General features: G+C 56.7%; 1 protein-coding gene across 3 annotated transcripts; it reads right to left on the bottom strand.

Annotated features, from left to right (window-relative positions):
- Window positions 1-134: 134 nt before the first annotated feature.
- Window positions 135-26,243, bottom strand: PPP1R16A (protein phosphatase 1 regulatory subunit 16A). 3 transcript variants are annotated; one of them, XM_088844547.1, is made up of 13 exons: window positions 26,130-26,243; window positions 7,734-7,864; window positions 7,406-7,529; window positions 5,000-5,975; window positions 3,868-3,938; window positions 3,646-3,791; window positions 2,671-2,774; window positions 2,467-2,591; window positions 2,235-2,360; window positions 2,081-2,156; window positions 1,879-2,002; window positions 1,555-1,720; window positions 135-1,372 (listed from the first exon to the last, which is right to left on the bottom strand). In XM_088844547.1, the coding sequence occupies exons 4-13, from the start codon at window positions 5,226-5,228 to the stop codon at window positions 998-1,000; spliced, it is 1,542 nt and encodes a 513-aa protein (XP_088700673.1). In that variant the 5' UTR covers window positions 5,229-5,975; window positions 7,406-7,529; window positions 7,734-7,864; window positions 26,130-26,243; the 3' UTR covers window positions 135-997. The 3 variants fall into 3 exon arrangements, with proteins under 3 accessions (XP_088700673.1, XP_088700672.1, XP_055288242.2); XM_088844546.1 differs by having other exon boundaries at window positions 7,425-7,529; XM_055432267.2 differs by lacking the exons at window positions 7,734-7,864; window positions 26,130-26,243 and having other exon boundaries at window positions 7,425-7,564.
- Window positions 26,244-26,804: the final 561 nt, after the last annotated feature.

Below are 26,804 nucleotides of genomic sequence, written 5' to 3'. Positions count from 1 at the left end.
GCAGCTGTGGTGGCGAGTGGACCCTGGGCAGCCGCCCTGGCCCACACGCTAAATTTAACCAGCAGCCTCTCCCCCCACCCCCCGCTCTGCTGGGGACACCCCTCCAACCATTCATGCTCAGGGAAGGGTGGGCCCGCGGAACCTGGGCTGACCAGGTAAGAAAGTGTCCAGCAGAGAGGGTGACCCCAGCCCATGGCACCCAGCATGCGTGGCCAGGCCAAGCAACCTGCCAGGGACAGACAAGCTGGCAGGGCCCCAGCCCTCCCAAGTGAGGCCCCTAAGCGGCCCTGTCACCCCAATGCATCATGCCTGGCCAGCTCAGAGACTGTTTGCCAGCCCAAGCGGAAGCTGGCAGCCAGGGCTCCGGGGCTGCATGCCAGGAACGGGGAACCAACCCCTAACACGGAGGCTTCTGACATGAGCCTTGAACTGCTTTACCCTGCTGGCTCTGGCCAAGAGCCTTATGGGAAATACCCTCTCCTCTTCTAAGCCAGGGTCCTTGCCCTCTAACGGGGACACCCTCAGCCCTGGCCCCCCAAGGAGTGTCCTTCCGAAGCTACTTCTTCCACTCAAGAAAGCAAAGTATGACAGAGGGGCCTCAAGGAGCCTGGGAGGCAGGGTGCTGAAGGCCCAGGCTTCTTGCCTGACGGGCATGTGCCCCACACCCACGCGGGGCTGGGCACCCAGAGCGAGCCCCAGCGTGCTCTATGGGCCTCGGGTGCTCAAGGGGCAGGCGCACCCAGGCCCAGCAACCCAGCTGCTCCCTGCTGGCAACAGAGGCCCAGCTAAGACACACAACAAGGCAGTGGCAGAATAGCCCTTTATCAAGAGTCACAGAACACTAGGTCTATGCAGCCAGGTACCTCCCAGGTACAGCTTCTGCCCCAGGTCTGTTCCTCAAGGAGGCTGGCAGCCTAGCCCAGGACACGCACGGGGCACACAGAGCAGGGGCGCGGGGCTGGAAAGTGGGACCTTCACCACCCCAGCCGCCAGCTCCTCACATGAGCAGGCAGCACGAACTCTTCTCCATGGGGGCCTCCTCTGAGGGGGCTGTGAGTTTGAGCAGGGGCGGGTCTCCACTCGCCCCACAGCCACTCTCCAGCTGGGGGGTCTCAGTGTCCACAGGGAGGCCAGCCTCAGCGGCCTCGGGCCCCTCAGCCGGGGGTTGTTGCAGCTTGGCAGCGGCCCGCTGGCGCTTGAGCTCTGCCAGGGTGTGATGGGCCTTGGCGCGCACCAGCGTGTTGGGGGAGGTGCTCTCCAGGGTGCTCAGCTGGTAGGAGACGCTCCGGTCCAGCCGCTTGGAGTACAGGTGCCGTCCCGGGGGGCCCCCCACTCGGCCATTGTGCGGCCTGGCCTCCTCGGGGTCCTCCTCCTGTTGGGGGAGCACAGCCCGGAGGCCATCAGCAGGCGCCCTCTGGCCCAGGGCCCCAGGCAGCACAGTGGTCCAGGAGCAGAAACAAGGGTGGGGGCGGGGCTGAGCCTCGAGCATGTGGCTCTTGTGTTTAAGGCCAGGGTCACTGGCCCCACCAGGGTGTGGGGGTGAACCGGGCTCACCTCCAGGGGCGGCGGCTGGAGCTCTGCATCAGTCTGGCGGTCCTCATCCTCTTCCGACGGCTTGGGGCTGGCAGGCGGGGGCTGCTGCCACACGATGGCCTCCTGGGCATGCTCCCTGCGGTACAGGCTGGTGCGCTGGGTCAGGCTCACCCGCCTCACCACCTTCCTGGGGGCACAAGGAGAGGGTGGGGGAGGACTTCGCCTTCCCTGTGGACTGCCCCGGCTGGCACCCTGGGCTGCCAGCTGACCGCAGCGGGGACAAAGCCCTGGGCCCAGCCCATGGGGCGGGGCCGCGGGGGCCTGAGGAGGGGGGAGGGCACTCACCCATGGCTGCCGGTGCTGGAGGTGCGGCGGTGCAGCAGGGAGCGCTGGCGGCCCTGGGCGCGCAGGAGGGCGTAGTGCTTCAGCTCCAGCAGCTTGGCACGCACCTCCTCGTCCCCGCACACGTCTGCGGAGGAGCCAGAGGGTCAGGGGCCCCGCCACGCGCCCCCTACACCGCGAGGGCGCGGCCCCCCCCCCCGCTCACCGAGAGGCGTCTCGTCCATCAGGGACTTGCTGTTCAGGTCGGCCCCGTGTGCCGCGAGCAGCTCCACTAGGCGCACCTGTGGGCCAGAGCGACGGGGCTGCTGAGGCCTGCGAAGGCTGCGGGCTCATCAGCCCCACCACCCGCGGGCGCTCACCTGGCCCCAGTAGGCCGCCGCGTGCAACGGCTCCCAGCCGTCGCGGTCCTTGGCGCTAAGGCTGGCCTGGTGCTCCAGCAGCAGGGCGGCCGCTTCGCTGAACCCATTGGCCGCAGCGATGTGTAGCTGCAGGCACACCGCCCGCACCTGAGTCCCAGCTCGGCTTGGGGGAGCGCCCTCCTCCGCTTGTCGGGAGCACCCTCCCCAGCCCGGTCCGGTGCTGTGTCCTCACCAGCGTGGCCCCATGGTCCCGGGGGGCGTCGAGGTCGGCCCCCGCCTGCAGCAGGTTCCGGATGTCTTCCAGCATGTGCAGCTCCGGCAGGGCCCGGGCCTGCTCGATGCTGTCCTGGGTGATGCCTGCCGGGTGGGGCACTCAGGGCTCGCTCTCCCAGCACAGCCTCCCCCGCAGCAGGCAGGGGGTAAGGGATGCACTCACCGCGGCTGGCCATGGCCGTCTCCAGACAGTCCAGTGTCTGCTCATCCTCACACAGGTCGTAGGGCATGTTCCCGTCCGTGTTGACTGCTAGGAGGTCAGCACCACTGGAGAGGACGGACAGGGTGACGGTCACGGGGCCCCTGTGCCGGGAGGGAGGCGCCCGCCTCGGGCTGCACACTGTGGGGCTGTGTCCGAGGGGCCCAGGCCTCTGCTGAGCTGAGGGGCAGCCCTGCCGGATGCCCCTGCATCTGTCCTTGGGCTGCTGGACTGTCAGGCGGTCTGAGCTCCCAGCCCCTAGCTCCTGTGAATGTGTCCAGTGGGTCCACCTGCCCCAAGGGGTGCCAGGATTCTGGGTGCCCCAGGTACTCTGCAGAGAGCAGGGAGTCCTCTGTGGAGACGAGTGGAGTGGGGCTGGGGCTGCACACCCACCCCTCCCCACGCCCAGGCATCTGTGTGTGAGTGGGGGGACGGTCATCTACCCGCACACCCACCACCAGCCGAGGGGGGCTCCTGGATCCTGGCGAAGCTGACCACCCTCCCCATTCACCAAGGCAGGTGTTTAGGAGCCCAGCCCCGCCCTGCCCTCCCCGTTAACGGCCCTGCCGGTGTCCAGGTATCCCCTAGCTGATTCCGCCCGTGTGACTCTGACCAGAGTGGCATTTCTGTGCAGACCCTGGGAAGGTCAGGCAACCAGAGCGGGAGGTCAAAGCCTGACCTCAGGGAGCTCCCATGGGCGGAGGGCCACGCTGCCCTGTGGGGTGCCGGTTCCCTGTGGAGGCAGCACCGTGGCCTCTGCCAGGCCCCAGCTGTGCGCACCAGGGTGCAGGCAGGGCATGCCAGGGCAAGTGGAGACGGAGATCCAGGGGAGAAGCCTAGGCTGTCTCCACATGAGCTGCCCCCTGCAGGGAAGGTCCTGCCTGCCCCGGCCTGAGAGAGATGCCCACTCCGGCCATCCACGCTCCCAGCGGGCCCTACCGAGCAATGAGCAGCTCCACCAGGTGCAGGTGGCCACAGGTGGCCGCGGCGTGCAACGGCGTCCAGCACTCGCTGTCGCGGGCGTTGACCCGGGCCCCCGCCTCCAGGAGCTGCTGCACCATCTCCTGGAGGTCGTCGATGCAGCTCTGCGGAGCGCGCAGCCTGAGTGTCTGAGCCCCCACTGCAGCCCTGGCCTCCCCTCCCACTACCAGCGGGGCTGACCTGATGCAGGGCCGTGAGGCCGTCCTCATTGGCCAGGTCAGGGCTGACCCCGCTCTCGAGGAACTGGCGGACTGAGGGGACGACAGGCGGTCAGGGCTCAGGAGCAGAAGTTGGCCGCAGGCCCGTGTGTCCTGCTCAGGCCCCTGCCCAGGGCACCTGGGTTGCATGCTGTGCTGTAGCCAGGACAGCAGAGGAGCACAGGGAAGGCAGGAGGGACCCCAAAGTCCAGGCCGAGGGCTCGGGGCCGGACCCCCAGGCAGGGTATAGACAGACAGCAGCCCCCTGCCTCAGCCTCAGCCTCAGAATGCCTTCCCAGTTAGGGCCCTCGAGCCTTCCGACTCCTCCCAGAAAGGGCCCCCCAGCTTTGGGGGCCAGCACGCACCCTCAGACACCCCTTGGTCAAGTCCCATGTTCCCCCAGCCTTACACACTCACTCACACACACCCCTCCCCTGGTGCTTGCAGCGCACCGCACCGCCCCCCAACCCCGCACCTTGGTGGCCAAGACTGAAGGCCCAGGGTACCCAGGCCCGGCCCTCCCCAGCTGCACCCCTGCCCTGCAGCTCCCACTTGCTGGCTGACCCATGGCCGCCGTGCCCAGCCCCCTTTCCCTGCTCCGGGCACACCCTGTCCCTCCTTGCCCTCTGAACCCGAGCTGCCACAGCAGAGGCCCCTCCCTGGAGGGAGACAGAAAGAGCCCTTGGGAGCCTCCCTGGGAGGGCAGAGGGGCTGAGAGGGGCACAGGGCAGCGGCAGGAAGGCGGTCCTGCCCACCCTGTCCTCCAGGAAGGCTCCAATGGGGAAGAAAGAAGTCAGAGGCAGAGCTGAGGGTGAGCGCTGAGGGGGGCCTGCTGGGCAGCCCTGCACCCCAGGTCTAATCTGCCAGGGGGGCGTGTGTCCTTTGGGGAGGCAAGGGCTCAGAACCCAGGCAGGCAGGCATCGTGGGCAACTTCAAGCACCCTGGCCAGAGGCAAAGACAGCAGCTCCCACCCCGCCCCGCCTCGGCCCCCAGCCCAGCAGAGCCCTCTGCAGGCTGCCCTGGGCTCCCACTGGGAGGCTGCAGCTCCTGAGGCCTGAGTGAGGAGCGGAGACAGGGCTGCCAGCCAAGCAGGCCCGGGCTTCAGCTACGCTCACCTTCTTCCAGGTCGTTGCGGGCAGCCGCCTCAAGGAGGGTGACGCTGGGCGGGAAGAGCACCCGCTTCTGCGGCCGCCCACTGCCCCTCCGGCCCTGTGCCGCCTTCTCAGCCTGGGCCCACAGCTTCACCTGCTGCGCCCGTCGCTGCTGGGCGTGCTTGAGCCGCTCCTGTGTGCTCATCCTGCCCACCATGGGCATCTCTGCCAGCAGTTCCAGGTGCTCGGCCATGGCAGGGGCTGCTTGCCACAGGGGCTGCGGGGGGCACCAGCTGGGGCAGTGCGGGGGCCAGGCTGGGCCTGAGGGGGCGGGCAGCCGGCTGGACTGGCACCCTCGGGGGCATCCCCTCCCAAGGTTCGTGGCCTCTGTGCCTGGCAAGGCTGGGTCAGGAGGCCCCACACTGTCACCAGGCCCGGGCAGGTGTGAGGGCCGTGGGCCCCTGGCAGAAAGGTGGCGTGGGAGGGCACCTGCAGCCCGCCTCCCGGGGCCTGGGCACCTTGGCTGCTCGATGGGCAGGGCCTCCCTCCCGTGCGGGGTCAGGAGAACACCCTGCGGGAAGCGGCGGAGCCTGACCCGTGTCAGTCCAGGGCCTGAAGCTGGTCACCCGGAGGGCCAGGCTGCAGGTCCCTGCTCCTCACACAGGGGCACGGCACACGCCCTCAGGAGCCCAGAGAACCCTTGCCTTCCAGTCTTAGGAGACCAGGTAGGGTCCAGGGGCAGCCATGGCTGGGCCTTCCTCCCCCAACTGCCCCCCGGGACCCCCAGCCTTCCGGGGGTCAGTGCTAAGAGGAGGTGCAGCAGGAGGGAGGGCTGGGCAGGTGTATGTCCAGAGTCCGGGGGTCCTGGCCCCTGGCACCCGGGGCTGATGCTGTCTAGGTAGGCAGGGCACCCAGGGCCCGATAACTGTGTCTTCAGGAAGGGGCCCCTTTGGAGTAGCCAGTAGCCAAGCTGCACACGCAGGTACTCCCTCCCGCCGGCCTGAGAGGAGGAAGCAGGAAGCCGTCAGGACTGGACAGGGACAGGCTGGCCCCCCCCAGAGCCCCGCCCTGCCCACAGAGAACCTTGTGCAGCCCGCATTCTGGCCCCGCACTCAGCGTTTCTCTGCACCTCAGAGAAAAGAGCAGGCGGACAGCATGCCCGCTCACAGCAGGCCTCCGGCCAGGCGGCCCCTCAAGGCCCCACATCGGCCCTTGACCTGTGTGCCCTCGGTCTGGGCTAGGCAAGCTCACTTTCTCCTGTAGCTCTGACAGACTCCTGAGGGCTCCCAGGCCACCCCGCTCCTCAGCTGCAGAGGGTGGAGGGCACGGCCTGTCCTGGCCAGGAGCTGCTCACGGCCCGAGTCCGGGCCTCTTCCTTGCCAGACTTTCTAGTTCAGGCCACTCAATGCCCCCTCAGCTGTCCTGGGCTGCATGCAAGCCTTGCTTGTGTGAAAGTGGGCGCAGTGGCCTGCCTGACTGGGGAGCTGTCAGGACAGACAGCCGGGCAAGCACCTGGGCTGTGGCACAGCCCCACGGTCCCCACCATGGACTGTCCTGCCCAGCACACCTAGTGTGGTCACTGGGCACGGTCTCAGGACACTGCTCAGGAGACCATGGCCAGTCTCCACCTAGAAGGCGCCCCATGCAGCTCAGCCTGCCCATCGGGAGTCCCCCTTCCCATTCGGATAGACCTCATAGCCATCTAGAGACTGACCAGCCTTCCTTTGACCAGACTTGTACTAGTGAGTACCCATTCCTTCTGGAAGGAAACTGTCCTGGACCAGGTCAGGCCTCTCCAGCCTGGGGCCCCCCAGTGTACCCAGAGCCTCGCTTCACGGGTCTGCCTGGCCTTGGACTTGGCTGGCACTCCACTATCCTCTCTGCGAGCCTGGCCTCAGAGGCTTCCTGGGGACAGGATGGGGGACCAGAGAGGCCCAGAAAGAACTCTCCAGGTGGCACCCCTGCTCCGGGCAGCCCACCCCCTGCTGGCCAGCTCTGCCAACTGCAGGGCCGGCACAGGAGCTGCCCAGACTGCCTGCCTGGGTCTCCCAGTGCCCTGTATCCTGACTCTGCCTGCTCCCCACCCACGAGGCCCCGGCCAGACCCAGGTGTGGCAGGGCTTTTCTGCCTCCCTGCTGGCCACTCACAGGTCCCTCACACTCCCCTGGAGGGACTGGGCACCCCCTCCTGCCCACATGTGGGACATGCATCTCTCTGGAGTCGGCCTCAGGGCCTGCCACGGAAGCCAGCCTGAAGAGCCTGCCTCACGAGACCACAAGGAAGGAGCGAGGTTGCCTGCTTCTGCCTGGGCCTCGCCCCCGCCCCACCGCAACTGCCCAGGGGGGCTGAAAGGGCGGGGGCTCGACAGAGACCTGCTCCCTGTGGCCCCTACACCCTCGCAAGGCATGCGCGCTGGAGCCAGGTACTCACCCCCACTCTGGGTGCCCACCTGCCAGAATCCCCAGGTCTCCTCTGGGTTCCTTCAGCAGTGCTCCTTGCAAGAAGCTGCCTGAGGGCAGTCTCCGTGTGACCTTGGGCCTCTGGACTGCCTCCCCTGAGAGAAAGGTGACGCATTGGCTTCCAGGGACCTGGAACAGTGGGCATCCATCCTGGGAGTGTCTCCGTGGAGGGCAGCACGGTGCTCAGCCCACCCAGGCTGAGTCTAAGCTCTCTGCCCACTCCCCCACCCAGCCTCTGCCCCCTCTGCCACCTCCCCCAGCCACAATCCAGGAACAGCCCCCTGGAGCCGAAGACTCACCCCTGACTGAGCCACAGAGGCCAGCACAGCTCGGCAGAGTCCCAGCAACTGACCACCTCACCACACCCAGGCTGAGGGGGCCTGAGCAGGGCAGCTGCAGCCTCAGTCCACAAATCCTGCCCCAAGCCTCCCTGGAATGTCAAACAGAGATAATCTTGGAGATTTTTCCAGTACTCAGCTCCACGCCTGGGGTGTGGGACGAGGTGGGAGGAGCTTTCTGGAAGGACCACGGAGACTGCCCCCCTCCTGTGAGCCAGCACCCCGGGAGGCCGCAGAGTCTGTCGGGAGTGGCCCTGGGCCCTCAGGGTGGACAGACCCATGCCTAGCCTGAGTGCCTCAGGGGCCTCTCCACACCTGCAGCCACCCTGCTCCAGCGTCTCCACCCTCCACCTGGGAAACTGAGGCCAGGCCTAAACCCTAGGGCCCTGCTGAGACTCCCCCATGCTGCCTCATGCCCAAGCCCAGCATCTGTGTGAGAATCAGGGTCACAGCAAGAGCCCAATGCCAGGGCGGCCGGGACCTGGGGGGGTGGGGCAGGGCCTGTGGGAGCGTGACCTGCACAGAGGGGGCCAGTGTGGCGGGAGGGTGCCCACCTTCCCGCAGGTTCTGGGGCTTCACATCCTGGCTGCTGGGGCTGGTCCCTGTGGCTTTGTCTACAAGAGCGGACTGTGGGGCAGATGTGCTCCTCGCTCTGGGAAGGGTGAGGCGTGGGGCGCCACCTGCAGAGTCACACAAAGCCGCGCCCTCAGCAGGGGAGGCTGTGGGGCCAGGGCTCTGTGGCCAAAACCCTGAGACAGAGCCGACCCCGCCCGTCGCAGGCAGGGACTGGGAGACAGGACTTCCCAACCCCACCCCGGCTCTGGCCTCCCAGGTCCCGCTCAGCTCACCTGGGACGCCGCCAATCCCTGCCTCATGGCCAGCTGCCGAGGGCACGAGTCTGCCAGGGGGCGCCGCTCGTCCCCACCCACTGTGTACTGGCCGGGTCTGTCCCCGCGGCCAAGAGCCGGAACCCGGAGGGAGGCCTCGAGTCAGTGCCGCTCGGGGAAGGGGCCGAGGCCCCAAGGCAGGGCCCACTCCTAACCCTTGACTGGCCACACAACTCTGGGGGGCCCTGGGTGGGGAGAGGGGCGCGGGCCTCGGTGCAGGCACAGGCTGGGCTCTGCGAGGAGGAGGACGGCATGGTGCCCAGGCCCTGTACTGGCCCCATGATGGGTCCACCTGGCGGGCCCTGGAGGGTGCAGGTGGCACTGGCTGCGTGGGGACAGGATGCAGAGCCATGAGCAGCTGAAGGCAGGGGCCGGGTCAAGTGGCTGGACAGTGGGCAGGGGCGCGCATGCTGGCCTGGAAAGCACGGAAGGCCTGCTTGCCTTCCGTGATCTGGGGGTGCTGCCAAGGGTGCCATCATCACAACACACGTGCAGGGCAGCCCCCAGCAGGCATGCTCTGGAAGGTTCCAGAAGGTAGACCCGCGGCACGCGTGTCAGGTCTGCCGCCGCAGCAGCTCTCAAGCCGTCCTTGTCTACCTCAGGGTCAGGACTTGAGGCCTTGAGGGGTGTATGAGGGAGCTATCTATAAACCACCATGAAAAGGTCACTAAGAAACAGTGTTCAGCGAAGAACCAGGGACTCACAAGCTGTACGTGAGACACAGCTTCTCTGTGAACTTGCCTGTAAAGCTGAATCAGCCACAGGACGGGGTGGGGGCTGCGGGCGCCTTGGGCAACCGAGAGCTTGGGGCCATTCCTGCTGTTTGGCTTCTGAGCTGCGCGAAGGCAGATCTCCTCTAAACAATGCTAAGTGCTCTGTCTAGGGAGGGCAGGAGTGAGCAAGGCTGTCAGGTATCCGGTTGGCCTGGGGGGTGGGGTGGGGACCGAACAGGCCCAACAGGCTGTGGGAGCCACAGAGGCTTCCAGATGCATGAGAGGTGTGATCGGATCCAGGGAGTGGAGGGCCCCGGCAGGAGACACGCGGGGACCACACGCCTGCCTGACACCATGGGTGGGGGTGGGGGTGCGTCCCGGGAGGAGGGCCAACAATGGGCAGACCGAGGAGGGAGGCTGAGAACTGGGACGGGGAGCATCCAAGGTGAGCAGGGCCACAGACGCCCCTGAAAGAGGGTCCAGAAGAGGGGTCTGCAGAGGCACAGACGGGGGAGCTGCGCAGGGCTGGGGAGCAGTCTGCAGGGGGCATATGGGGCAGCACGCACTGCAGACACAGCCGTGCGGAGGGACAACTGCAGGAGGCCCAGACCATCTGTGTGACCCCAGTAAGGGGTGGGCCTTTCTAGCTTGACACAAAACCCAGAAACCAAAAGGGAAATTAACAAATCCCATCCTGCTAGATTTTTTTAATGTCCGCACTGTGAAAACAAAGCCTATAAAATCAAAAGACAGATGGTCAACTGGGTAAAAACACTTGCTGTAAACAGGACAAAGTGGTCCTCACATCAGTTACGATGGCTGCGCACAGAAACAGAGCATGGATTCCACTGGAAACACCGGGCCTATACCCCATCAGTACAGGCAAGCTGGAAGCAGGACACGCCAGTGCAGAGAGACCCCTGCCCACTCGTGGACAGCATCCATGGCTGGATCACAAAGAATGAGGGCATCAGCCAGGAGAATGTACCGACTGAGTGCCTACTGAAGTGTAGAGAGCCTTCGACCTGCTCAGCCAAGGTGCCGCGCTGCAGGCAGCCTGCCTGGCACACAGGTGGTCTGCTCACGTGACTTGGCCACAGTCCCAAGGCAGGGCCCTGCCACCCTAGAGCCTCTCCCGGCACGCGAGGCAGGCAGCACGCAGGCTGCAGGAGAGAAGCAGCCCCACTCCCCGCCCTGACGACACCTCAGAGTCAGGCACAGCTCAGTTTTTGCTCTCCCCCTTCCCGCCAGCCTTCTCTGGGGGCTGTTTTTTCTCTCCCCACCTTGCCCCCAGGCCTGGAAGTGCCACCCCCTGTTCCTGCTGCAGCCTGCAAGCCCCTGAGTCCTGGCTGACACATCCATTGGCTGCACCACCCACCTACCCCAGCCCTTGCCATGGGCATTGTGCCCCATCGCCATGTCAGGTCCAAATTCCTGGAGGTCTCAATATCCCCCTGGACCACCCTTCAGCCCCTGCCCCTCGGTGATGACCTCATCCTCGGCCTCAGTGGTACCCTGGACCCCATCACCTCCAGGAACTCCCCCAACCCCGCACCGGCACTTCAGTTCCACTGCCAGGTTCTCTGCCGCCACCCTCTCCCAGCTCACTCCTGATGGCAGCATCCCAGAGCCCCAGCCTGTCTTGTCCTCAAACAGCAGCTTCGAGTTTAGCCTCCCAGGCCCTGAGCTTGTGAGAAAGTCCTGCCTGGCCCAACACAATGGCTTCGAGTCGGAACATACCAGTCAAGCTGCTGACTGAAGACCACACTTAGACCTGACAGCCCCAAAGCCTCCCACTCCCTTCTTCCTCATCCTCCAATTCAGCTGCTGACATGTTTCCTGACAAGACAGAAGCCATGAGAAGAGGACATCCACCTTCGTGAAAAAGCTAGCAACCACGGAGCCCACCATGGGGCCTTCCCGGGCCTCGATGCCCCCCCAACCTCAGGGCTCTCCAGCACCCTGGGGAGGACCCAGGACCTGGGCTCCCAGCACCAGCTCTCTGCTCCAGCCCCTTCCTATCAGCAGAGTGATGATCTCAACATACTTCAAGAAACAACAAATCCTACTGGAGGAGACAAGGATGCTTGCTACCACTAGCTCTATTCATACTGTATTGAAGGTTCTAGCCAATGCAACAGGGCAAGAAAAAGCAATAAAAGCAGTAAGAATAGGCAGGGTGAGGGATGTCCCTGACGGTCCAGTGGTTAGGACTCGGTGCTTTCACTCACGGGGCCCAGGTTCAATCACTGGTTGCGGAACTAAGATCCCACAAGCCAGATGCTGTGGCCAAAACAGACACACACACACACGTATATAAAAGGACAGGAAGGGTAGGAAAAAACTCAATATTTGAGAATGACATATTGTGTACAATAAAAACCTGCAAAGTCCTAAAAAACTATGAGAATATGAGAACACAGCAATAGTGACAGATACGAGGCTAATGTACAGCAATAAGTTATGTTTGTAAATGCCAGCAACAGTTAGAAGATAGAACTGTAACGACGCTATTTATGTCCAAGCGTCAATGTGTATGAATAAATCTAACAAAAGATGTGCAAGACCCCCACACGGAAGACCACTGAAACTTCGCAAAGTTCACAAGAAAACAACCAAAAGGGACAGAGCACACATAGGGGTCCAAAGACTCTGAACCATAACAATGCTGTTTCTCCCCAAATTCACCCAAGACTCAGCGCAACCCCAGTTAAAATCCCACTAGTTCTATTTGAAACTCAAACTAAGTCTCCATTTAACAGGGAACGCCAAAGGGCAAGACTTGGCAGTAAAACTGTAAAAAAGGACGACATAAAGCACTTAGAGAAGCAGAGCGAGGGAGCAGAAGGGAGTCCAGAGACAGGCACCCAGTTACGACAGCACCCACGACAGCACGGAGGGTCTCACCGAACGCGGCGGGCCGGGCCTCGCTCGCCTTCACACCCGGCCCGCGCTGTGCGTCCACACGCCACAGGCGAGGCCGGGACCACGAGGGCCTGACGCTGGAAGCACAGCCCCCTCGATGAACGAGACAGGCCTCGGCACGACTGCAGCGTTCTGTCCTGCGGAGGAGACAGGCTGGAGGCCAGCGAGCACACGGTGACGGACACCGCAGCGGAGCCGGGCCGCGGGGGCCAGCGCCCCCCCGCGCCTGCCCCTTCACCCACAACCACCACCCACCGTGCCACGGCCGCCGCTCCTCCCAGATGGACCTCCGAGGGGCGGGCGGGGCGACCCACACAGCCACCCAGTGCCCACCTGCAGGAAGGAAGGAGCACCCAGGCCAAGTGAAGTGTGGGCACAGAGGCACAGAGAAAGACACCTGGCGGCTCTGAGGACTGGGGGGCAGGTGGGCAGGTGCAGGCAGGCGCAGGGCATGGCCGGCCCTCCCCTCCAGGAGGGGTGGTGACCACCCTGAAGGTGAAGCCAGGGCACAGCCCAGGCCGCTCCCTCCAGCCCGCTCCTGCCCCAGCCCCTCTGGGCCTGCACTTCACGGGCTGCTGTCTGCTGCCCTGCGCCTAGTCAGGGGTCCCTCTCTCCACACTCAGCCCCGGGGCATTGAAAACACAAGCCTCAACCCAGTTACCCCTTGCCTGAAACAGTTCTAAAGCCCTGCTGGCCCCGTGAGGTCCGTGCGGCTCGGCCAGCCCATCGAATCCTGGGCTGGACCCGCTCCCAGTCCAGCCGCCCACTGTCGGGCCTGCAGGGACAGGGGTCCCTGTGCCTGGGATGGGTTTTTGCACACAGCCTCCCACAGGGTATCGAACAGTGCAGCCAGTGAGAAGCCGCCACACTCAGTTTCCTCCAAAGGGCTCTCCGTTCATAACAGCCCCTCACACTCCCCTTCTCCTCTGTAAGTTTCCTCTCCTTTATCCTCTGCGCTTGCCTGTGGTTCCCCATGGGCTACAGGTCCTGATTTGCAGTTGTTTGCTCCTCTGAAATAAATCCATTTCCCTGATAAAATAACTGGCTGTTTTAAATCAGTAATACAAGTCCTGAAAACACAAAAATCACAATGCACTAAACATGGAGATGCAAACCGCTGTGAGCTCCACCCCATCAGGATGGCGCCAAGCAGCTCAGAGTCCTCCTACACTCCTGCATATAGTGACCACCACCTCACTTTTCTTCACGCCAACACCCCCCACACCCCTCCTGAGCTCAATCTGGTGCTGACAGGCCCGAGTTCCAGACAGAGCCATGCCCCATGCTCTGGGCTGCCTCACCCCCACTGTGTGAGATCCACCCACTCCAAAGTGTGTAGCTCCAGGCTTTCTGCCTTTGACTGAGTAACAGCCCACTAGGAGCCTGCGTGCACAGCCCAGGGCACACTCTGATGGGTGTGGGCCTGTGAACACCTTGTCCACTGACTCCGGTGTGCAGCCGCCAACCACAGGCTATGACATGAGTCAGCAGACACTACCACTGCTCTCCAAAGCTGGACCAGCTTCTACTGCCAACAGCGATGGAGAGACAATCCAGTTGATTTTATTCTTTTTGTCACTCTTCGCGCAGTGGTCAGTTTGCAGTTGTCTGAGTATCAATGAGATGAGATATCTTTCTGAAGACAAGTCTCCTATATTATCTTCTAAAAGGAGGCCAGTCTGTTTCACATTTAGGTCTGCAGTCCACCTGGAGCTAATGTTTTTATCTGGTGTGAAGAAGGGAATCTGTGGAGTTGTAAAATATACCTGCAAAGTAAGTGACACTCCTCCCTTCAAAAGGTAGACCTAGGCCCCCCAACTTAAGTGTGGGTGGTGGCACTTCCGCACTTGCGCAATGCCCATGGTCAGAATGTGAAAGGTGCCCTGACTGCACCCCTGCTCTCCTCCAGGCTACTCACTCTTGGGGAAGCCAGCCACCTGGAAGCAGATCCTTCCCCCCAGTCAAGCCTGCAGATGTGGGAGAGAAGCGCTGTATTTGGGGGCAATTTGTTGGACATCAGTATATACTAGGACAGGCTCCAATTTCACTTTTGTTCCATAAAAGTGATAAAGTATTAGTCACTCCATCGTGTCTGACTCTTTGCAACCCCATGGGCTGTAGCCCGCCAGGCTCCTCTGTCTGTGGGGTTCTCCAGCAAGAATACTGGAGTGGGCTGCCCTTCCCTTCTCCAGGGGATCTTCCTGACTCAGGGATTGAACTCAGGTCTCCTGCATTGCAGGCAGATTCTTTACCATCTGAGCCGCCAGGGAGCCCCTTTTTGTTCTGTATTTATATCCAATTGTCCCAGCACCATTATTTAAAAGTCGCTTCTCTCCATGTTGTTCTGCAGTGCCACCTTGGTAATAAATTAAGTTCCTACACATACATGTGATTCAACGGACATGAATTTGAGCAAACTCTGGGAGATAGTAAAGGACAGGGAAGCCTGGCATACTGCAGTTCACAGGGTCGCAAAGAGTCAGACACGACTAAATGATCCATAACAACAACATACATGTGAGCCCATCAAGACTTCTGACTCCGCCCACCGGTCCCTACAACATCCTACCCGCTGTGGCTTTGTAATGTGTCTCCTCTCTGGCTCCCCAGCCCTCTTTCTTGCTGGGGGCACACAGTCCTGCTCACCTTCTTGCCTCAGCTACCCTTCTGACCCACCCGTGAGATCTGAGTTCTTTCTCAGACTCCCCTCAGCAGAACCACAGAAAAGTGAAGTCCTTTCAAAGCTGTGACCTACAAACATGACATTTCCTTTGGCTTAGCTACAGCTGCCCAGCCTCCATCCTCTGAGGGACGATGAACCCAGGATGCTGGCACACGTGTACACGTGATGCTGGCAGCCACCTTGGCCCGGGGCCAGAGCATGCACTGGACGCCAATTGAACCATGTGAGAAAGGGACTGCAAGATCAGCAGCAGTGTTGTGGGGGCTGGAGAATCTGGAAGGGTCCCTCACCAGAAACCAGGGGAGCCCCAAAGCTCCCTCCTCCATTGCCTTTCGTCAGCCACCCAGCCCCTAAGTAAATCTAAAGACCAACTCACAGCAAGGTGTTGAGAAGTCTAGATGGCCAAATGAAAGAAGTTAGGCAACTGGAGGCATCTGCATGTCAAAAGAGTCTCTGAGAACCGAGGACAGACACCAGCCCTGGACACTCTCACTGCCGAGGGCCTGGGTGCCATCCCTGGTTGGGGAACTAAGATCCCACAAGCCACACATAACAGAGGGGGAAAAGCCCAGCCCTCTCTTAGCTAAGAGGAGAAAGGATGGCTTCCAGAGGCCTGAGCACCACATCTTCCCAGTGGCCAGGCTCCAGGCTCAACGCCCCGCTGCCCACAGCCATGCCAGCCTCATGATTCCCGTGCGGTCTGGAAACGAAGGCCTGTCAGTTCAGCAGTGTCCAAACCAGAATACCGGAAGTGGGCTTTGGAGAGGGCAGCGTTGGGACGCTGGGTCTGCTCTCTGACTGTACGCTTGGCCTGAGAAGAAGAGGTGCATGGGCTCTGGATGCCCACGGGAGCACACACGTGTCCCCGTGAACCTGGGAGAGCTGAGGATCGGTTTACAGGTGCCTGATGTGAGAGGGAAAAATGGTGGGAGCCCCGCGGGCATGGGCTGGAGTGAGACAGGCCACTGCACAGGGAGAGGTGTCTGGAGCGGCCTGAGGCCAGAGACTCTCCAGCAGACAGGAAACACACGACACTGCCCAACCCTGTAAGCCTGACTGCTCATCTAGAGGTCCCGTAAGGGGACAGCCGGAGCACAGTGTCTGGTTCTGCAGACAGAAAGACTGACATGTCTCCAGCTTCTGCGCCACAGGGCAGTGCACTCGTGTGTAGAGTAAAACGTCGTTCTGCCGACCATGCAGTGTGAAACCAAAGATGTGTTCCACTTCCGGGAGTATAAACAGAAGAACTGGAGGCTGGGACTCAGCTATTTGCACACCAATGTTCACAGAAAAACTGTTCACAATTGTTACAAAGCACTGCCCAATGCCAATGGACAGATGAGGAAATAAGATGTGGTACATATACATACACAATGGAATATTTAGCCATACAAAGGAATGAAATCCTGGCACATGTCAGAAATGTATCAAATAAAAGGACACATGTATGATTTCCTTTTATATAATAGGTAAATTCAGACATAGAAAGCAGGGGCTGGGGCAGGTGGTGTAAGGAAATAGTGTTCAATGGACAGAGTTTCTGTTTCAGGTCATTAAAAAGTTCTGGAAATTGAGAGTGATGATAGCTGCACAACACTGCTAATGTATTATTCAAGTAAACAGACCATGTGCTGGAATGCAACACAAGATTCAGTGAGTTTACATGGAATGAAAGCATATAGAGAATGTTCACGGACCACAACGGAATTAATCTAGAACTCAGTACCATAAAAATATCTGGAAAAATTCCCAAATATTTGGAAACTTTAAATCATACTTCTAAATAACCTACAGGCTAATGAAGGAATCAAAATGGAAAGTAGAAGACACTTTGAACTGAATGAAAATGAAAACACATCAAATACAGCAGATGCATTTAAAGTAGGGTTTAGCACTTCCTTAGTGGAAGAATCCACCTGGTAAAGAATCCACCTGCCTATGCAGAGGACACAGGTTTGGTCCCTAGTCCGGGAAGATCCCACATGCCAGGAGGCAAGTAAGCCTGTAAGCCATGAATACTGAGCCTGTGCTCTAGAACCCTCAAGCTGCAACTCCTGAAGCCCACACACCACAACTAGAAAATAGCCCCCACTCAGCAATAAAGACCCAGAGCAACCAAAAATAAATAAATAAAACAAAGCAGGGTTTAGAAGAAAATTTTAATTCTGAATGCATAAATGACAAGGATGGTCAAATCAATGACCAAAGCTTCCAACTTAGTAAGAAGCTAGAAAAAAAGGAGAAAATTCAATCCAAAGTAAGTGAAGAGAATTAATAAAAAGAACTAAAAATAATGAAACAGAAAATGGGGAATTCCCTGGCGGTCCAATGGTTGGGACACCATGCTTCCATTGCAGAGGCCACAGATTCAACCGTGGTCAAGGAACTAAGATCCCGCATGCCTTGTGGACCAAAAAAAAAAAAAGAGAAAGAAAACAGACAAAAAGAGAATACTGAAACTAAGAGTTGTTCCTTTGAAAATACTGATAAAATCAATAAGACTCTTACTAAACTGATCAAGAAATGCAGACAAAAATGACCAAAATCGTAAAAGAAATACAGGCTATCACCACAGATCCTCAGTTCAGTTCAGTTCAGTCGCTCAGTCGTGTCCGATTCTCCGCGACCCCATGAATCACAGCACACCAGGCCTCCCTGTCCATCACCAGCTCCCGGAGTTCACTCAAACTCATGTCCACAGAGTCGGTGATGCCATCCAGCCATCTCATTCTCTGTCGTCCCCGTCTCCTCCCGCCCCCAACCTTTCCCAGCATCAGAGTCTTTTCCAGTGAGTCAACTCGTCGCATGAGGGGGCCAAAGTATTGCAGTTTCAGCTTTAGCATCAGTCCTTCCAATGAACATTCAGGATTGATCTCCTTTAGAATGGACTGGTTGGATCTCCTTGCAGTACAAGGGACTCTCAAGAGTCTTCTACAACACCACAGTTCAAAAGCATCGATTCTTCGGCGATCAGCCTTCTTTACAGACCAACTCTCACATCCATACATGACCACGGGAAAAACCATTGCCTTGACTAGACGGACCTTGGTTGGCAAAGTAATGTCTCTGCTTTTTAATATACTATCAAGGTTGGTCATAACTTTCCTTCCAAGGAGCAAGCGCCTTTTAATTTCATGGCTGCAATCAGCATCTGCAGTGATTTTGGAGCCCCAAAAAATAAAGTCTGACACTGTTTCCACTGTTTTTCCATCTATTTCCCATGAAGTGATGGGACCAGATGCCATGATCTTTGTCTTCTGAATGTTGAGCTTCAAGCCAACCTTTTCACTCTCATCTTTCACGTTCATCAAGAGGCTTTTGAGTTCCTCTTCACTTTCTGCCATAAGGGTGGTGTCATCTGCATATCTGAGGTTATTGATATTTCTCCCAGCAATCTTGATTCCAGCTTGTGCTTCTTCCAGCCCAGCGTTCCTCATGATGTACTCTGCATATAAGTTAAATAAGCAAGGTGACAATATACAACCTTGACGTACACCTTTTCCTATTTGGAACCAGTCTGTTGTTCCATGTCCAGTTCTAACTGTTGCTTCTTGACCTGCATACAGGTTTCTCAAGAGGCAGGTCAGGTGGTCTGGGATTCCCATCTCTTTCAGAATGTTCCAGTTTATTGTGATCGACACAGTCAAAGGCTTTGGCATAGTCAATGAAGCAGAAATAGATGTTTTTCTGAAACTCTCTTGCTTTCTCCATGATCCAGCGGATGTTGGCAATTTGATCCCTGGTGCCTCTGCCTTTTCTAAAACCTGCTTGAACATCTGGGAGTTCACGGTTTACATACTGCTGAAGCCTGGCTTGGAGAATTTTGAGCATGACTTTACTAGCGTGTGAGATGAGTGCAATTGTGCAGTAGTTTGAGCATTCTTTGGCATTGCCTTTCTTTGGGATTGGAATGAAGACTGACCTCTTCCAGTCCTGTGGCCACTGCTGAGTTTTCCAAATCTGCTGGCATATTGAGTGCAGCACTTTCACAGCATCATCTTTCAAGACTTGAAATAGCTCAACTGGAATTCCATCACCTCCACTAGCTTTGTTAGTAGTGATGCTTTCTAAGGCCCACTTGACTTCACATTCCAAGATGTCTGGCTCTAAGTCAGTGATCATGTTATCGTGACTATCTTGGTCGTGAAGATCTTTTTTGTACAGTTCTTCTGTGTATTCCTGCCACTTCTTAATATCTTCTCCCTCTGTTAGGTCCATACCATTTCTGTCCTTTATCGAGCCCATCTTTGCATGAAATGTTCCTTTGGAATCTCTAATTTTCTTGAAGAGGTCTCTTGTTTTTCCTATTCTGTTGTTTTCCTCTATTTCTTTGCACTGATCACTGATGAAGTCTTTCTTATCTCTCCTTGCTATTCTTTGGAACTCTGCATTCAGATGCTTATATCTTTCCTTTTCTCCTTTGCTTTTCGCCTCTCTTCTTTTCACAGCTATTTGTAAGGCCTCCTCAGACAGCCATTTTGCTCTTCTGCATTTCTTTTCCATGGGGATGGTCTTGGTCCCTGTCTCCTGTACAATGTCACGAACCTCCGTCCAGAGTTCATCAGGCACTCTATCAATCAGATCTAGTCCCTTAAATCTATTTCTCACTTCCACTGTATAATCATAAGGGATTTGATTGAGGTCATATCTGAATGGTCGAGTGGTTTTCCCTACTTTCTACAATTTAAGTCTGAATTTGGCAATAAGGAGCTCGTGATCTGAGCCACAGTCAGCTCCTGGTCTTGTTTTCGCTAACTGTATACAGCTTCTCCATCTTTGGCTGCAAAGAATATAATCAATCTGATTTCGGTGTTGACCATCTGGTGATGTCCATGTGTAGAGTCTTCTCTTGTGTTGTTGGAAGAGGGTGTTTGCTATGATAGTGCATTCTCTTGACAAAACTCTATTAGCCTTTGCCCTGCTTCATTCCGTGCTCCAAGGCCAAATTTGCCAGTTACTCCAGGTGTTTCTTGACTTCCTACTTTTGCATTCCAGTCCCCTATAATGAAAAGGACATCTTTTTTGGGTGTTAGTTCTAAAAGGTCTTGTAGGTCTTCATAGAACCGATTAACTTCGGCTTCTTCAGCGTTACTGGTTGGGGCATAGGCCTGGATTACAGATCCTACAGACAACTAAATGGGAACATTTTGAACAATTTATGATCTTTGTAAACTTAACAACTTAAGTCAGGGATCAACAAACCACAGCCTATGGACCAAATCACTTACCATCTCTTTTGTAAATAAAGTTTTATTAGAAAAAACCATGGTCATTTGTTCATGTATTGTCTGTGGCTGTTGTGTGTTACGCAAAGAACAGAGCAATCACAACAGAGGCCGTATGGCCTGAAAAGCCTAAAATATTTACTATTTGGCCCTTTAAATATATTTTAAAAAACTGCCATGTTTGACTTAGATAAATGGGCAAATTATCTGAATGAAACAAATTATCAAAATGGGGTCAAGAAGAAATAGAAAACCTGAACAGCCCTATATCTATTAAAGGAACTAAAATTCTAATTAAAAACTTTCTCACAAAGAAACTCTATAGTTTGCTATTTAAAATAAACAAGCAAATCAATAGAAGCAGAAAAAGACTTGGAAAAATTCAGTATCCACTCATGATTTTTGTTTTTCCTTATTTTTTTCCCATTCATGATTTAAAAAAAAAACCTTAGAAAACTAGGAATAAAAGGAAAGTCCCTCAATCTGGTAAAACGCTCGGGACTGAGAACAAGGTAAGAGCATCAGCTCCTACCACCCTTACTCAACACTGCAACCCCCGGGCAGCGCACTAAGGCATGAAATAAAAAGCATCCAGACGGAAAGGAAGACAACTCCTTAGATGCAGGAGGCATGGAGAAAGATTTGCAGAAAATCCTTAGAAGTCTATAATGGGGCTACTTGAACAAATGAATGTAGTTAGCAAGGTTGCAGGATACAAAGGACAGTGCGCAAAAATCAAATCTGTTTCTGAACTAGTAACGGATTGGAAAATGTGAATTGTTAAATATATCATTTGCAAAATGAGTGTCTCCAAACAGAACCGGCACTGACACTGGCTGCTAAGGGCAGAGCCTGGTCTGTCTACTTCCCCTCAATACGGCTTGAACGCAGTTAATCAATCACTTCACTTGGGCTCAGTTAATCACTTCTAAGGAACAAACGGAAACAAAGCCTGAAACCAGGAGGTACCAGCTCCAGACCAGGTCCTGGAGGGCAGTGCAGCCTCTCGCTTGTGGGCTCTCTCCTGGACCGCGGGCCTGGGGGTGAGGCTGCCCAGCGGCCGGGAGGGTGGGGCCAAGAGCCTGGCTGGCCCTCAGGGAGCCGCCTGGCGGAGACCTGCAACCTGAACCACCCAGCCAAGCGACTGTACAATTCCTGACCCACAGAAGCTGTGAGAGAAGAAAAATTCATTGCTTTAAGTCATAATGTTTAAGGGTAATTTCTTATACAACAATAGATAATTAATACAGAGACCTACATAAATGGAGAAATATGTACCATGTTCTACATTCTTACAATGTCAATTCTTCCCCTAACAGATCCCTAGCTTCGGTACAATCCCAATCAAAATGCCAGGAAGCTCTTTTTGAGAAACTGACAAGCCAATTCTCACATTTACATAGAACTACATCATAGCTTGAAGAGCCAAAATGATTTGAAAAAAAATCCAAGTTGGAAAACTACTTATATTTGACCCCAAGACTTATTTTAAAGCTAAGATAATCAAATCTGCAGGATATGAGCAATAAGATCAATGAATAGAGAATCCAGAAGTCCATCCACACATACTGTCAGAAATGCAGTTAAGATAACACAATGGGGAGAGGGTGGCCTCTCAAAATCGTGTTGGAATGCCCAGACAGCCAAGGAAAACAATGACCCCTGACCTCCTGGCCATTAAAGAAAGCAGAAACCATAAAGAAAAAAATGACAAACTGAACTTCATCAAAATTATAAGTATCTGTCTGTTTAAGACACTGGTGACAAAATTAAAAGCCAAGCCGCAGACTGAGGACATTTTTTCAATACTTGTAACTGGCAAAGGACTTGCACCCGGCAAAGGACTTGCACCCTAAACATATAAGGAATTCTTAAAGCTTGGTGAGACAACCCATTTTTTATGGGTAAAATATCTGGACACATCACAAAATAAGATATACAAACGGCCGAGCAGGCATATGAAAAGGTGTGCAACACCATTCATCATTAGGAAATGACAACTCAAGACATACCAAGCCATCAACACTCACAAGAACAGCTAAACTTCCAAAGAATGACAAAAGGACACAGAACAACTGGGAACATAGTATGACTTTCCATTTTAGAAAATAGTTGTGGCACTTTTTGTATAGAGTGAAATACAAGTACGCACTTCAACCATCATTTCTGTCATCTCAACCCAAGAGACATAAAGTGTATGTCTATACAAAGACTGGTAAACATGAATATTCACAGCAGATTTATTCACAATAGCCAAAAACTGGAAAGAACTGAAATGTCCATCAACAGGTGTGTGTATGGTGTAAACAGTGTACCTATATAATGGAATACCAAACCGTCAGCAATGAACTATGGAGACATGCAGCAATCTGAATTTCCAAAACATAGGAAGTCAGACACAAAAACGTTCATCCTGTATGCGTCCACTTTTGTGAAATTCTAGGAAAAGAAAACAGGGACAATGAATCTATAAACACAAAAGCAATCAGTGGTTGCCTGGGGCAGGGAGGACAGTGGACTGAGCACAGGGAAAGGGACTTTCAGGGGTGAGGGAAACGCTCTGTGTCTGGATTATGGTGGCGTTTACAAGGAGCATACATCTATCAAAACCCACAAATTATTTTATATAGGTGCTTTTTATTATATGTAAACTACACCTCAATAAAGTTGGATGTAAAAAAATAAAAGTATACAACCTAAGTCTTCCCCTGGCCTCTAACTCCAGTGATCTGGCCCCTCGTGGCCTTGTCTCCTCCCATACCTCTCTCCACTACCCAGCAGCCCTGGCCTGCTTCCTGCTTCCAGCACCTCAGGGACCTCGGCTCCATACCACAGAGGCTGGGAGCTGAGCTCAGGAACCACACTCTGAGTTTAAAGTGCCAGGAGCTAAGGGCACTGGTCAAGTTTCTTGACCTCTAAGGAAATCAGTTTCCTCATCTGTAAATGGAATAATAGTACTTTCTTTATAAGGTTCTTATGAGGATTCAATGAGCTAAGACACAGCACTTTTTGGTGTCTGGCACAGGGGCTGGCAAACTGACCCACTGTCTGTTTTGGTATGGCCCATGAGCTGAAAGTGGTTTTGACTTTAATGATTGGCAAAAAAAATCAAAGAAAAAGAATATTTGGTGAGTATTATGTGAAATTCAAGTTTCAGGGTCTGTCAATAAAGTTTTGTGGAAACAGAGCACATTCACTTGCATATTGTCTGTGGCTGCTCTTCCACAAAACAGCAGAATAGCTGCCATAGGGATCACGTGGCCTGCAAAGCCTGAAACACAGACTCTCTGGCCCTTCACAGAAAAGCTCTGCCGACCCCGATCTGCCACCTCATCGTCGCGCCCCTTTCTGTCAGCTGCACCTTCTGTCTGGAAAGTTCTTCACAAGATCTCAGCATAGCTCCTTCCTTCCTGCAGCTCATATCCCAGCTTAAACGTTGCCTCCTCAGGTCCCCTGCGGTCAACCCATCACTCTGCTATGTCTTCACCCCGCTTCCATTGTTGGCACTAGTCACTGTTTTCTTCCCCGAGCCCCGGGCCTGACCTGTAGCAAGTACCCATGACCGCAGGAGCTGATGGGTTCCCGGCACTGAGGGACGGCACAGAAGCGGACGCAGGTGAAGCCCAGCCCAGGACTGAGCCACTGGGTGGATGAACTGTCACTCAGCTGTGAGTGCAGCTGTGCCAGGGCTGGGCTCAGCACTGGGATGCAGAGCCTGTGATGGTGACACATGCAGTGCCCACATGCCCTGAGCGCAGCCCGGAGCAAACGTAGGAGGCCTGTAACCACGGTGAGGCTGGCCGCGTGCCCTGCCAGCGCAGAAGGGCCATCCAGACCTCCCGGATGGTGCGAAGGGTCTGCAGGAGCTTCACCTGAGTCCTAGAGGCTCCAAGGGCTCACCTGCTCCTCCTTCCAAAACAGGATGTGATTCTGGGGGTGGGTGGGGGTGAGCCTTACAAAGCAACCCACACAAAACCCACCCAACAGCAGTGGTCAGATGAAAGAATGACCAAGGTCTTGGGCAGTCCTGGCAATCTGTGTCTGTCACAGCCGCCCAGGAAGCACGCAGCCCAGACTCACTGTCTGCCGTCGGGCTCACCACATGGCCAGCACAGGGCCCGGCAGCGAACGCCTCCTCCTCCCCAACCCGCCATCCCAGGTGTCTGTGGAATTAGACTTGACTGTCCCTCTGTCCTTTTTTCTCAGTCTGATGTGCTGGCAGGGCCGTTTCTAAGGACACAGAGCTTGGAAAGGGAGGCGGAGGCTCACTCTCTCCCCTCCCCGCCTCCTCCACCACTACTGCAGGGGTTCAAGAAGGTGGAGACCCGACACACACGGCAAGGTGATCAGGAGTACGGCAGGGGAAGCAGGTGGGGGCAAGTGTGCAAAAACTGGCATGTTGTCCTGCAGTCTCTGAGGAAGGATGTTCAGGAGGGACAAGGATCAGATCTGATCTGCATTTCAGACCCATCATTCTGCCTGTGGTGAGAAGGGTGGAGTCAAACCTATCACTGGCAAGAAGGATGGAGTCAAAGCGCTGAGTTGGAGCCCAGAAGAGCGGCCAGGAGCAAAGGCTCCCATCCCAGAAGGAGGTGCAGGCTGCTGGTACGAGAGATGGACAGGACAGCCAGGATCTGGGCAACTGAGGAGGAAGTCTGAGAGAAGACACTACCACCCAGACATCTTGCTTTGGCTAACTGGAGTGGGGCACTCTCTGGAGTGGGGCGCAGGTGCTGTGCTGGGTCGCCACAAGCTCATCTGAGACTGAAGTTCCAAAGCTGCACGCAGTGAAATTCAGAGATCCCTAGAACACAGACACCAACGAGGAGCACACAGGTACCAGGGCCTCTTGCTGGGCGCCTGCCAGCCCAGGAACCTTCCAGGAGAGCAGAGTCCAGGCAGGTGAGGGATGAAGCCAGGGCAGGTCCGCGGAGAGCCCACAAGGAGGAAAAGACAGACCTGCTGATGCTGCTCCATCCCAGTTCTGAGCAAAAGCCGTTGGCACAGCGGAGGCAGGCAGGGAGCTGGCTGCTCAGCGTGCCACACGCCCCCCTGGCAAGGATGGCGGGGCCAGCGCGGTCCAGGATCCGTCAGGGAGCCATTCGCCCATAAGGCGACTCTCTCCAACCTAGGGTTCCCCTCGCTGCCCCTGAAGTAAGCCAGGAGGCCAGTCAGGGGCACAGAGGCCCTTCACAGCTCTCCCAGGAAGAGCCCCCAGCATCGCCAGGGAGCATCTTGGGGAGCAGAAGGGCTGAGAAGAGCAGTGCGGGCCCCCCCTACTCCACCCCCAAGCTAAGGACAGGATAGGGAAAGGAAGGCCCAGAGCTCTGGGGAGGGCTAGCCAGAGCTCGGCCCTGGCTCCCACTCCCCCACACCTGGAACGCCTCCTCACCCACGGAAACTAACCCCACAGTCGCCTCAGCCTCCACTGCAGGACAGGGAGGGGCCTCGCCGGCGAGGACCTTCCCGCCCAGGCCCGAGCGCCTCCGAAGCCGCGCGGGCCGGCGCTCGCCACAGAGATGGCTATTCCAGCCCGGACACCCATCGGTGGGCTGGAGCCCAGGATCCCCACAAGGAGGTCACGAGAACCCCTTGAAGTTTAGGAATTTGGCCCAGAAAGGCTCAGGTTTTTCCTCTGGCTTCGCTCCAAAGCACACACGAAACCTGTTAAGTACCTTCTCTGCAGGCCCGAATGTCCTCAGCTGAAACGGAGGTAACTCCGGTGCTGCCTACCTGGCCAACAGGTTACACGACTGAAAACAACCCCGCATTCAGCTCAGCCGCGAACAGCGCCCCGGCCCGGCCTTCACCGCCGCCACTCCGGGAGTCTTCCCTACCCTCAGCACCGGCGCCGAGCGAGCCTGGGCGGCCTCCCGCCGGGATCCCGGTCTCCCCGCGGCAGGCTCCGGAAGTCCGCGCCTCACCTTCCGCCTCGCGCCAGCAGCCACCTCGCAGGCGATCGGAGCCGGTCCGCGGGTCCTTCTGCCCAGCGCTCCTCCCGGCGCCGCGGGGGCGGGCCCGCACCCGGCCCTTGCCATGGCAACGCGAAACTTCCGGCCCGCGCTCCCCAGGACCGGAAGCCGCCGCGCGGGGGCGGGGCCGAGGCGCGCAGGGGCGGGGCTTGCCCAGAGCTACTGTGGAGTCTGCGGACCGCCGCGTGGGTCGGGGGCAGTGATGGCCGGCCGGCCGGCAAGTGGGGCGAGAAGCGCAAGTAGTCACAAGTTTACCAGGAGGGTGGTCGTCTGATTACGCTGATCTTTTAAGGAAGGGTCCGAGTTCACTCTACAAAGCAGGGACATTACGGGCGGAGAGCATGCGCCAAGGTGGCAACAGTTGAGGTGGTGGTTTAGGAGGGCGGGGCCCGATCTGTGGGGTTTGTGCGGTCAGCGATGAGTAGTCAGGACGTGAGGAGCCTTGAACGCCAAACCAAGAGCTGAGCTTTGTCCTGGAAGCAAGGAAGGGACAGTAGAGGAAAAGCGGAGAAAAAGACCTCAATGACTGAACTGGGCTAGGAGACACAAGAATCTCTCAGCTAGAGCCCTGGAAACGAACAGGACTTGAAGAGGTGACATGGAAGTCCAGAGGAAGCTAGATGAAAT

This window comes from Moschus berezovskii, chromosome 16, assembly GCF_049115385.1.
Source record: "Moschus berezovskii isolate FMDL1 chromosome 16, NW_MosBer_1.0, whole genome shotgun sequence".
In the NCBI taxonomy this organism is placed as follows: Eukaryota; Metazoa; Chordata; class Mammalia; order Artiodactyla; family Moschidae; genus Moschus; species Moschus berezovskii.
This window is presented reverse-complemented; position numbering and strand designations above follow the sequence as displayed.

Bases quoted from the DNA above. Each gene is read 5' to 3' on its own strand.
- PPP1R16A (XM_088844547.1), bottom strand. From the start codon at position 5,228: ATGGCCGAGCACCTGGAACTGCTGGCAGAGATGCCCATGGTGGGCAGG. The intron at 2,361-2,466 runs GTGAGGACACAG...GTGTGCCTGCAG, and splicing joins GGGACCATGGGGCCACGCTG to CTACACATCGCTGCGGCCAA. The intron at 2,003-2,080 runs GTGAGCGGGGGG...GCTCCTCCGCAG, and splicing joins GATGGACGAGACGCCTCTCG to ACGTGTGCGGGGACGAGGAG.